This window comes from Vipera berus (genome assembly GCF_964194415.1).
Source record: "Vipera berus genome assembly, chromosome: 1".
NCBI lineage: Eukaryota > Metazoa > Chordata > Lepidosauria > Squamata > Viperidae > Vipera > Vipera berus.
Genome location: NC_138202.1, coordinates 355,702,195 through 355,714,507, shown reverse-complemented (window position 1 = coordinate 355,714,507; position 12,313 = coordinate 355,702,195). Strand labels below are relative to the sequence as shown.

The 12,313-nt window shown below is 47.3% G+C and overlaps 1 protein-coding gene across 1 annotated transcript in view; it reads right to left on the bottom strand.

Moving 5' to 3' along the window:
• INTS2 (integrator complex subunit 2) overlaps positions 1-12,313 on the bottom strand; it is a 56,642-nt gene that overhangs the window by 19,911 nt on the left and 24,418 nt on the right. The window contains exons 13-18 of the mRNA XM_081346673.1: positions 10,964-11,098; positions 9,207-9,383; positions 5,464-5,578; positions 3,501-3,605; positions 2,114-2,278; positions 177-378 (exon numbers count right to left, since the gene is read on the bottom strand). Of these exons, the coding sequence (XP_081202799.1) occupies positions 177-378; positions 2,114-2,278; positions 3,501-3,605; positions 5,464-5,578; positions 9,207-9,383; positions 10,964-11,098 (899 nt within the window). The remainder of the gene's footprint in view (positions 1-176; positions 379-2,113; positions 2,279-3,500; positions 3,606-5,463; positions 5,579-9,206; positions 9,384-10,963; positions 11,099-12,313) is intronic.

Genomic DNA, 12,313 nt, shown 5'->3' with positions numbered 1-12,313 from the left:
TAGTTGGGTCATGAAACGTCTGCCAGAAAGCAACCCAACTCAAGAGAGTACCCAGGGCCCTACAGTTCAACCCCGAGCTACAATATTCCAGTCTATTGACAACTCCACTGTGAAGGACGCTACCTTCCTAACACCTGCGGATGAAGCGCAAGCTCGTGCAGCTCCACACCACCCACCTTCGGGGCATGACCATGTTCAACGCCATCCAAATCCTGTTGACCGTCTGGAGTATTCGCCGAGGGACTCCAGGATGGAACAGCTGGTGCATGTGGGAGGTCAACACTTCGGCGTAAGGAATTAATTCGGCAGCCGAGAGGAGGGTTAGGTGCTCCAAAATCTGCAAGACCTGGGTGTGATTCCCTCGCAGTGTTGAAAAAGCTAAGGGATGAAAAAAAAATGTATTGGGGGAAAAAAAGAGAGAAGAGTTTGATTTGGCCTACCTCAAAGGGTTGGCGCCTCCGCTGAGATGCCTTGTTCTCATTTTTGGCATGGTATATGGGGGAAATCAGTACAGGTAATCCTCCACTTAACAACCATCCGTTTAGTGGCTGAAAAAAGGGAATTGAATCATTCACATTTACGACCACTGCAGCATCTTCACGGTCACATGATTAAAATTCAGAGGCTTGGCAACTGGCATGTACTTCTGACAGCTGCAGTATCCTGGGGTCGTGTGATTGCCTTTTGGGATCTTCCGAGCACAATTGCTCTAAAGTTTCCATTGCTAAGTTGTTAAGTGAGTTTGGCCCCGTTTTACCAGCTTCCTTGCCACAGTTGTTAAGTGAATCACCGCCGCTGTTAAATTAATAACGCGGTTGTTAAGTGAACCTGGCTTTCCCCATTGACAAAAGGGGATCACACGATTCCCAGATTCTGCAACCGGCAGAAGTACACGCCGGTTGCCAAGCGTCTGAATTTTGATCACACGACCGCGGGGGACGTTCCAACGGTCATAAGTGTGAAAAACGGTTTGAAGTCACTTTTTTTCAATGCTGTTGTAACTTCGGTCACTAAGTGAATGATTGTAAGTCGAAGACTTATCTGTAATCTGTATTCCTCTGGCCCCGTTTCTTTCCTATTTTCTCCGTGAGACAATGTTACAGCAATGCCATGGGTAGGAGCGAAGTTTTTTGGCACCTGCCAAAAAAGCCAACACAGTGCTAGGCTGCATTAACAGAGGGACAGAATCAAGATCACATGAAGTGTTAATACCACTTTACAAGGTCTTGGTAAGGCCACACTTGGAATACGGCATCCAGTTTTGGTCGCCATGATGTAAAAAAGATGTTGAAAGTGTGCAGAGAAGAGCAACAAAGAGGAGCAGAGGAGCAGAAGCTAAAACATATAAGTAACAGTTGCAGGAATTGGCATGTCTGGTTTAATGAAGAGAAGGACGAGGGGGGGACATGATAGCAGTCTTCCAGTATCTCAGGGGTTGCCCCAAAGAAGAGGGAGTCAAGCTATTCTCCAAAGCACCTGAAAGCAGGACAAGAAGCAACGGATGGAAACTAACCGAGAAGCAACCTAGAACTAAGGAGAAACTTCCTGACGGTTAGAACAACTAACCAGTGGAACTCCTTGCCTCCAGAAGCTGTGAATGCTCCAACACTGGAATTTCTGAAGAAAAGACTGGACAGCCATTTGTCTGAAATGGTATAGGGTTTTCTGCCTAAGCAGGGGGTTGGACTAGATGACCTCCAAGGTCCCTTCCAACTACTACTACTTCTTCTTCTTCTTCTTCTTCTTCTTCTTCTTCTTCTTCTTCTTCTTCATTATTATTATTATTATTATTATTGTTATTGTTGTTGTTGTTGTTATTATTATTATTATTATTATTATTATTATTATTATTATTATTATTATTATGAAGCAACCTGGAACTAAGGGTAAATTTTCTGACAGTGAGAACAATTAACCAGTGGAACATCCTGCCTCCAGAACTGTTTAATGCTCCAACACTGGAAGTTTTTAAGAAGAGATTGTGTAGCTATTTGTCTGAAATGGTATAGGGTTTCCTGCCTGAGCAGTGGGTTGGACTAGATGACCTCCAAGGTCCCTTCCAACTCTTATTATTCTATTCTATCCACCCAGTGTGACTCCCAAGGAGACCCACCTTCCTGCAGCTGCCCTGGGGAGTGTCTCTTAGCAGCGTTGGTCAGAAGCATCTTGCGCAGTAAAACATCGGTGCCCGTGATGTGTTCCTCACAGATCCAGTCATCCACAATGCAAAGGTGTGGATAGTTGGTGGCCAGGAGGCGCAGCAGCGCAGAATGCAAGCCTGTGGGGGGGCGGAGAGTGGACAAATGGTTTACAGATGGACAAAATGCCCTCACCCCCAAGGGTGCATATTCGCTGGAAGACTAAAACCGTGTGAAAACCAACAGCAGAACAATGCAAATGCAACCAATCTCAAAAGCATTCCATTAGTTTAAAATTTGCATCCCCGGGGAGGGGAAAAAAATAAAGTTTTCACCGTAATCGTTAAGACAGCCAGTTTGGTCTACTGACTGGACAACAGATCTTTTAAAACAAGGTTTTTATCAATTTTCCAATTTTCCATCAAAATATCAAAGTGCTTAGGAAGCAACGTGGTGATTGGGTAAAACAATCGTCCATTAACAAAATCATTTTTTTGTTTTGTTTTTTGTTTTAATCCCATTTATATCCCGCCCTTCTCCGAAGACTCAGGGCGGCTTACAATTTAAAGCACAAATCAATGTGCTTAGCGCCTGTCTCAGGTTAAATGATCTAAAAAATCCCTCTCTATTTCCCACAGTTATTGTATCACAATCAAGTTAATACATTACTAGTTATAACACAGTCAGTTAAGGTATTTATCAATATATTTTTAGTTGTAGTTATCATGTCCTGTTTTTAAGATTTTACCCATTTTCAATTACAGTGCTCCAATTTAGCCTTTAAGATCCATAGTATTTAGGTAGCCCAAATTTCCCGTTTCATTACATAATAATTGTCATGTCTAAGATACACATTTTGTTGTTAGTTGCGAAGTCGTGTCCGACCCATCGCGACCCCATGGACAACGTTCCTCCAGGCCTTCCTGTCCTCTACCATCTTCTGGAGTCCATTTAAGCTCACGCCTCCTGCTTCAGTGACTCCATCCAGCCACCTCCGTCGTCCCCTTCTTCTATTGCCCTCCATCTTTCCCAGCATTAGGCTCTTCTCCAGGGAGTCCTTCCTTCTCATTAGGTGGCCAAAGTATTTGAGTTTTAGCTTCAGGATCTGGCCTTCTAAAGAGCAGTCAGGGTTGATCTCCTCTAGGACTGACCGGTTTTTTATTTCACAAATATACTTCACAAATATATTCGACAACAGATCTCATCAGGCAGATGAGACCAAGCCATCGGTCAGAGATGTTTTATTCGGCATTCCAAAATGTTTTAATCAGAACTCCAGTAGGAGGGGGTGGGGTTAGACTAGGTGAGCTCAAGGCTACGTTCCAACTCTAGGATTCCATGATAAATTTTAGCTAAACCTACCTCCCAGTTCTTGCTGCAGTCCTTGAGCCTGCCGGATGAGGAACTTAATCGGGATCTGATCCATCAGCGCGGGCGAGTAAGACTTGGGCTTCTTTTGCATGGCAGCTGCACAAGACACAACAGAGCAACAGCCTTGTTGTATTCAAAAGTCACACGACTGCAACTAATGCAAGTCACTCCCTCTTCATGCACTCGAATAGAATAGAATGGAATGGAATGGAATGGAATGGAATGGAATAGAATAGAATAGAATAGAATAGAATAGAATAGAATAGAATAGAATAGAATAGAATAGAATAGAATAGAATAGAATAGAATAGAATAGAATAGAATAGAATAGAATAGAATAGAATAGAATAGAATAGAATAGAATAGAATATAGCTGGAAGGGACCTTGGAGGTCTTCTAGTCCAACCCCCTGCTCAAGCAGGAGACCCTATACCCGTGGTGGCGAACCTATGGCACACATGCCACAGGTGGCACGCAGAGCCCTCTCTGTGGGCACACGCACCATTGCCCCAGTCCTAGTCCTTCAGCTCGGTTTTATAAAATATTTTTGCTTTAGGCCCCCGCCACCGTGTGCAAAAACAAAAAAAAGGTTCAATCAATCAATTTCAACTTCTCGTGGGGAAAAAAAAGATCTCGCAAAGTTGGAATTGATTGATTGAACTTTTTAGTCCCACCCAGTCTGCCTTTACCACCACAGCCACACCCACCCAAGGGGCCATGCCTACCCCATTGGCCACACCCACCCGGCACCCAACAATACATAAGTGGGTTTTGGGTTGCAGTTTGGGCACTCGGTCTCTAAAAGGTTCACCGTCACTGACCTATACCATCCAACGAATGTCCAGTCAACCAGTGGAACAGCTTGCCTCCAGAAATTGTGGGTGCTCCGTCAGTGGAGATTTTTAAGAAGACACTGGACATTCACCTGTCTGAGACGGTGTAGATTCTCCTGCTTAAGCAGGGGGATGGATTAGAAGACCTCCAAGGTCCCTTCCTACTCCTCTACTCTACTCTACTCTACTCTATTCTATCTCTTCTTAAAAATCTCCAGTGATGGAGCGCCCATGAATTCTGGTGGCAAGCTGTTCCACTGGTCAATTGTCCTCACTGTCAGGAAGTTTCTCCTTAATTCCAGGTTGCTTCTCTCTTTGATCAGTTCCCAACCATTGTTTCTCGTCCTTCCCTCTGGTGCTTTGGAGAATAACGTGACCTCCTCTGCCTTGTGGCAGCCCCTCAAATACTGGAATGCTGCTATCATGTCTCCCCTATTTCTTCTTTTCTTTAGACAAGCCAAACCCCAGTCCTGCAGCCGTTCTTCCTATGTTCTCCAGGCCTTGGATCATCTGAACTCCGGATGGCCCCCGACCTTCGCTCCTTCCGGCGTGATCTAAAAACTTATCTATTCGAACAAGCCGGCCTGGCCTGATGGGTTTGGGTTTTAAAATTATTTAACTAATGTATTCTTATTTTATTGCCCTGTACACCGCCCTGAGTCCTTCAGGAGAAAGGCGGTATATAAATCAAATAAATAAATAAATAAATAAATAAATAAATCTTAGATCAAACTCTAGAGCATAGTTCCCCAACCTTTTGGAGTTGGCAGCCGGAAGTGGGGGGAAGGAGAGGGCAGGAAAGAAGGGATGGTTTTGTGGGTGGGGTGAATGTGTGCAAGCGTGCATGAACACCTGTTGCTCAAGCGATTCGGGCCGTGGAACCCCCGCAATGCTTGAGGGGGCGTGGAGTGGGGCCGCAAATGATCGCAACGACGCTTGCACAAGTGGGGCCACAAACATCCACGACGCTCATGGCGACACTCGTGTGAGTGGGGCTCTGTGCGTGCATGCGAGCACATGTGTCCACCAGCCAGCCACACAACACAGCCTGGTGGCCAATAGGGCCGCGGCCCACCGGTTGGGGAACCCTGCTCCAGAGGACCCCATTCTCTGCCTCGTACCCAAACTCTTTGAACTAGCCAGGATGGCTTCTTCGTAAGACAGGATGTAGTAGAGGACCAAAAGCTGAGCAGTGATTCCGTAACAGGGATTCAGACGAGCTGCCGAGTCTCCTCCCTACGGATGAGAAATGCAGAAGATTTATCATGGGATCGTGCACAGTTAGCCCTCGACGTGCGATCACAATCGAGCCCAACATTTCCATTGCTAAGCGAGACAGCTAAAGTGAATTTTGACCCATTTTACAACTTTTTATTGCCACCGCCGTTAAGGGAATCAGCGCGGTGGTTAAGTTTGTAACACGGTTGTTAGGTGAATTTGACTTCCCTGTTGACTTTGCTTTGTCAGACGGTCACAAAAGGGGATCACGTGATCCTGGGACACTGCACGACCACATCCCACTGATTCTGCTTGTTGGGAGTCAGCTGCGAAAGTTACAAGTGGTCATCACATAGTCTGGGATGCTGCCCCCCCCCCCGTTGTAAATACAGGTAGTCCTTAACGTACAACCATAATTGAGTCCAAAATTTAAGTTGCTAAGTGAGAAGTTTGTTAAGTGAGTTCTGCTCTATTTTACGACTTTTAAAAGGTGCTAAGTGAATCTGTTTTGCCTGTTGACTTTGCTGGTCAGAAGGTCACAAAAGGGGATGACATGACCCCAGGATGCTGCCACCGCCATATGTACCCCGAAAATAAGCCCTAGCTTCATATCTAGGGGTGGGCCTAATATAAGCCCTACCCCCAAAATAAGCCCTAGTTTGGGGGCGAGGCACACACTTAAAAATCAAGCTAGGGCAGGGATGGGGGTTGTGGAGCTGCCCCACGTGCCTTGCACCCCCTTACCTTGCAGCCACACCTCTCCTCGTCGTCCCACTTCTTCTGTGGCGTCTTCTGCAGCCAGACCTGCATTTCTCAGTCACAGGGATTTCCGGAAGGCCACTGCAGCCGAGAACTGAGCTATGGATTCAATCCATAGGTCGGTACTCAGCTGCGTAGGCCTTTCAGAGAGACCTGACTGCAAAATGCAGGCCCGAATGCAGCTGAAGGACTTCGGCCCCAGAAGAAGTGGACCGGCTGGGCAGGGCTGTCGATGCCAGAGTTGAGTATAAAAGACACCCCCTGAAAATAAGAACTGGTGCCTCTTTTGGAGGCAAAACACAAAAAGAAAATCTGGTCTTATTTTTGGAAAAACATGGTAAGTATGAACCAGTTACCAAACTTTGGAATGTAAGTCCCGTGGCCACGGGGATGCTGCAATGGTCATTAAGTGTGAAAAACAGTCATAAGTCAATTTTTTCAGTGCCATTGTCACTTTGAACGGTCACTAAATGAATTGTAATGGTGTGAGGGAGCGACCTTGGGAGACAGAGAGAAAAGCCACAGACTATGCCAGGGGGCCCCAACCCCCAGTCCGTGGACCAGTACCGGTTTACAGAGTCAGCCTATGGTCCCAAACAATTTGGGTCCTCATTTTACCGACCTCAGAAGGACGGAAGGCTGAGTCAACCTTGAGCCAATCAGGATCGAACTCCTGGCAGTGGGCAGAGTCAGCTTGCAATACTGCATTCTAACCATTGCGCCACCATGGGGAAGGAAGGAAGGAAGGAAGGAAGGAAGGAAGGAAGGAGAGGGAGAGAGAGAAAGAAGGAAGTAGGGTAGGGAGGGAGGGAGACAGAAAGGAAGGAAGGGGAAAAGAGAGGGAGAGAAAGGAGGAAGGGAGGGAAGGAAGGAAGGAAGAATAGCAACAGCACTTAGACCAGGGGTGTCAAACTCAATTTCATTGAGGGCCGCATCAGCATTGCGGTTGCCCTCAAGGGGCCGGGTGGGTATGGCCAGGGTGGGCGTGGCCTACTGGGTGGGCGTGGCCAGAGTGCGTATGGCCTACTGGGTGGGTGTGGCCAGCTCTACATCGTTCACATCAAGGGTGCCTATGGGGGCCTGGGCAGGAGTGGGACAGATCTGAGGGTCTCTGGCAGAAGGAGGGTCTCTGGGCCAGGGCCAAGGCAGTGGGTGGGGGCTGTTCCCTCACTGTTTCCAGGATGGCTTCGCAAGCCACATGAAACCACTTCACGGGCCGGATCCAGCCCCCGGGCCTTGCATTTGACATGTCTGACTTATATACCACTTCACAGAGCTTTACAGCCCTCTCTAAGCGGTTTACAGAGTCAGCCTATGGCCCCCAACAATCTGGGTCCTTATTTTACCGACCTCGGAAGGCCGGAAGGCCGAGTCAACCTTGAGCCAGTCAGGATCGAACTCCTGGCTGTAGGCAGTCAGCTTGCAATACCGCATTCTAACTGCTGCGCCACCACGACTCAGTAATTGTAATGTAACCTTATAATAAAGTATAAATAGTTCATTCTGAGCATGCTTCTTGCCTGGACTACCTCACAAGGCTGACACCAATCTTGCAAGTCTCAAACCTTTATCCCCTTCCTAGTATCTGCCCAGTAAGCCAAATAACAGCTCCCATTAGTCTCACCTCACTATGTCCCAACCTGTGGCTAGGTTCAGAAAGATTGATCTAGGATAGGGCTTTTCAACCAGTGGTATGGGTACCACCTGTGGTACATTGACACCCGGCAGGTGGTACATGACCATCCTAGAAAAGTGGTGGTGGTGGGGCATGAGCTGAACCGGTGGCAGCACCACACAAGCCTGAGTGAGAGATGGCTGGAGCTGCAGGGCTGTCAGGGCTCTGTGAAAGCGCCAGGATCAGCGCTTCTTAGGGGCTGTCGGGGCTCAGCGGAAGCACCAGGATCAGCAGCAGGATCCAGCTGGAGCTCAGTGCTGAACCTGGCACTTCTGCTAAGCCCAGAAGAAGCACTGATCAGCTGGAATGTTGCAGCATCTCCAAGGTCTTGTGATTTACATTCAGATGCGTGGCAACTGATTCATATTTATGACGGTCACATTGTCCCAGGGTCATGTGAAGTGACCAAAACTTGCTGCAACCACCCAACAGAGGGGGGGGGGGAATAAAAACCAAAGGACCCCCCCAACCCCACTGCCAATCAAGTTTTTGACCCCTTGCTAGGCGACTGGTGGTACTCGGATGATGCCATATCCTAAAAGTGGTACAATGGGTGAAAAGGTTGAAAAGCCCTGATCTAGGAATCCCAACGGCCTTTTGGGAGAGCTAGCAATTCAAAAGCAAGAATAAGGATCTTGAGGCCGGGATGTTGTTCTCATCGTTGCCCCAGGTTTTGTTCGTTTGTTTGTAAAACCTATTGGCCACCCATCTTACTACAGGATAACTCTGGGTGTCTTTACAATCTCGGAGTCCCCTTCCAAAGGAAGGAAGAAAGGAAACATCAATGCTAGTGTTTCTCAACCTTGGCAATGTTAAGGTAGGTGGACTTCAACTCCCAGAATTCTGCCAGCCAGCCAGGTTGGGGAATTCTGGGAGCCGGGTGTGCACCTCTTCCAAGTTGGAATGTAAATCAGACACATCTTCAGATGCATCTAATTCTGTGTTTCTTAATCTCAGCTACTTTTAAGATGATTGGACTTCAACTCCCAGAATTCCCCAGCCAGCATGGCTGGCTGGGGAATTCTGGGAGATGAAGTCCAACCATCTTAAAATGGCCACAGTTGAGAAACACTGATCTCTATAGCGGGAAATGAGAATATGATCTCATTCTAGTCTAATCTAGGGGGCAAAAAAATACTGATTGCAGCAGAATGCCACCAGAAGCTTAACATCGCCCTTAAATGTTAAATAATTTTGCTTTCAAATTCATACCCCGGTCAGTGCTTTGAAAACATTCAAGATTTCCTGCTCTGTGATAGGCTGGTTGGTGGCTTCTGGGTTGGATTTAGAGGCGGGTGTCAGAACAGAGTTGATGTAGACGTCAATGAGTGGAAGCAACTGAGGATGGAGGGGTGTCGTGGTTTCACATAGCTGTCTGTAAATCCAGTCCTTAAGAGAGAAAAAATAACAACAGAAGATAAATTGGATGACTAGAATAAGAACAGGAAAATTAGTGCCTTGAGATGTGGGGGTTGCAGTTTTTATCGTTTCCTCCAGACCGGGGTAGGCAACCTTGGCTCTTTTATGACTAGTGGACTTCAACTCCCAGAATTCCTGAGCCAGCCACTCTGAGGCGAAAGGGAGAGGTTTCCATGCTGAGCCATGCCAGCTCAGGAATTCTGGGACTTGAAGTCCACAGGTCATGAGGGGGGCAAAGTTTTCCCCATGCTGGCTGAGGAATTCTGGGAGTTGAAGTCCACGAGTCACAAAAGAGCCAAGGTTGCCTACCCCTGCTTCGGACTAACATACAGTCAAGGACAATGGATATTTTTTGAAGGACACCAGGGCTTTCAGGATAAAACTGCAATCAGCTGCTTCGTTGTCACACAGCAGCACAGGACGTTCTCGATTTACAACCACAACTGAGCTCAACATTTCTGTTGTTAAGCAAAGCAGTTGTGAACTGAGCATTTGCTCCATTTTGATGACCTTTCTCGCCACATTGTCAAGGATGAAATTTTGCCAGCTACGTGCCTCTGCGTTTCAACTTGCCTTTAGATCAGGGGGTCTTCAAACGTGGCCCTTTTATGACTTGTGGACTTCAAAAATAACATAACATATAATAATATAGTAATATAAGACCGGACCTTATTTTCGGGAAAAGACATTAGGACACGTGTGGATTTGAAGCAGACGATTCCCAAAACAAAGTCGACCTGTTGATATGGATTATGGAAGACGTTGAAGGTTTGGCTGGGAAAACGATTGTTTAAGCCGATGAATTGGTGTGGGAACCTCAGAGTTAGTTCTGCTTTGACATAACCAACCAATGTATTCAATAAACAGTAAGATTTTCATAAACGGAACGAATCTGGAGTTGTATTTGGATTCCCGAGATGGATGTTGACACAGCAGTTCCTCAGTGAAGCACTGCAGCTGTTCAGTTAATCACCCAGTTGTAAAGTGAGTCTAGCTTCCCCACTAACTTTGCTTTGCAAAAGTCTGCAAAGGTCGGTAAAATGAGGACACAGATTGTTGGGGGGCAATAATGCTGACTCTGTAAACCGCTTAGAGAGGGCTGTAAAGCACCGCGAAGTGGTATATAAGTCTACGTGCTATTGCTTCCTTCCTTCCTTCTTTTCCTTCTTTCTCTCCCTTCCTTTACTCCTTCCCTTCCTCCTTCCTTCTCTCCCTCCCTTTTCTCCTTCCTTCCTTCCTTCTTTCCTTCCTTTTCCTTCCTTCCTTCTCATGGTGGCGCAGTGGTTAGAATGCGGTATTGCAGGCTAATTCTGCCAACTGCCAGCAGTTCAATCCTGACTGGCTCAAAGTTCACTCAGCCTTCCATCCTTCTGAAGTCGGTAAAATGAGCAGCCAGATTGTTGGGGGTGGGGGGTGGGGGGGCAACAGGCTGACTGTAAGCCGCTTAGAGAGGGCTGTAAAGCACTATGAAGCAGTATATAAGTCCAAGTGCTATCGCTATTGCTTGCACACACGCCCAGAAAGCGGCTGTTGCAAAGCACGCAACCCACCTTGATGGACACTTTGTGCTTCGTGAACGATCGGCTCCTGAGAAGTTGGTAAATGCAATGGATGGGGAGAAACCCAGTGATGTTTGCGCTCAGGTTGCTCGTAACCGCCACGCGCACCGCATGAGCAGTCACCACCTAGGAGGAAGAAAGGCATTAGCATCCCACCAGAAAAGCTTCTCCCAAAGGCCTTTCTGGAAGCTCAGCTCTGTATTCTCCTGCTGGCTGGAAGGAGACAGATCTGTGGAAGTGACTGGAGGCCGCCATTTTACAAAGCCGGGCTGGGGAATTCTGGGAACTGAAGCCCAGGTGTTTTACAGTTGCCAAACGCTGATCTAAAAGGACAGGTGGTCCTCGACGTACGACCTCAACCGAGCCCAAAATCTACGTTGCTAAGTGAGAAATGTGTCATGCACGTTTTGCCCCGTTTTAGGATTGTTTCTTGCCACATCTGTTAAGGGAATCACTGCAGTTGTTCAAATTAGTTAACACGGTGGTTAGGTGAATCTGGCTTCCCCTTTGACTTTGCTTGTCAGAAGGTCACAAAAGGGGATCGCTGTTGTGATTCCTCGCCAGCCAGTGAATCTGGCAGCTGAGTCTGAGGAATCAGAGGAGGAGGAGGAGGGGCCTGGAGTGACATCAGAGTCAGAGGAAGGCTCTGAAGAGCTCCGAGACTTACAGTCGGACGAGGAGCCTGGCCCCTCTACTTGTGCTCAGGCTGAGACACAGCTGTGCTGGGAGCCTGAGTTGGACAATGATGAAGAACAGTTGGGACAAATCCAGGATGCACGAAAGCACAGGCAAGAGAAGCGAGTAGGACAGAGGAATGCAATGGGGCGGCTCCAAAGGCAAAGGAGCAGGCATTAGGAAGCCACGCCTTGGTTGCATAATAAAAGGAAAGGTGTGGGAGGTGCTGGTTGCCGAAGACAACCGTTCGTGTTGAGGATCGTGTTTCTGTGAACCGTGTTTGTTTGCCTTGGACACTGACTCAGGTCTGTGAACAATAAAAGGAGAAGCAGGTTCCAGCCTGCTTGTTGGAAGAAGGGTTTCTCCTTGTGAGCATAAGAAGGACTCACGTAGACTGGAACAGAACAATCGTGTGACCCCCCCAGGACACTGTGACCGTCATAAATATGAGCCAGTTGCCCACCGTCCGAATATAAATCACATAACCACAGGGATGCTGCAATGATGGTGAAGTGTGAAAAAGGGTTGTTAGGTCACTTTTTCAGTGCTGTAACTTCAAATCGCCGCTAAATGAACTATTTGTTAAGTCAGGAACTACCTGCATACAACTCACCACGAGACAACTCGCTGCAGGGCAGTTTAACAATTCTATTTAATTATGTAAAA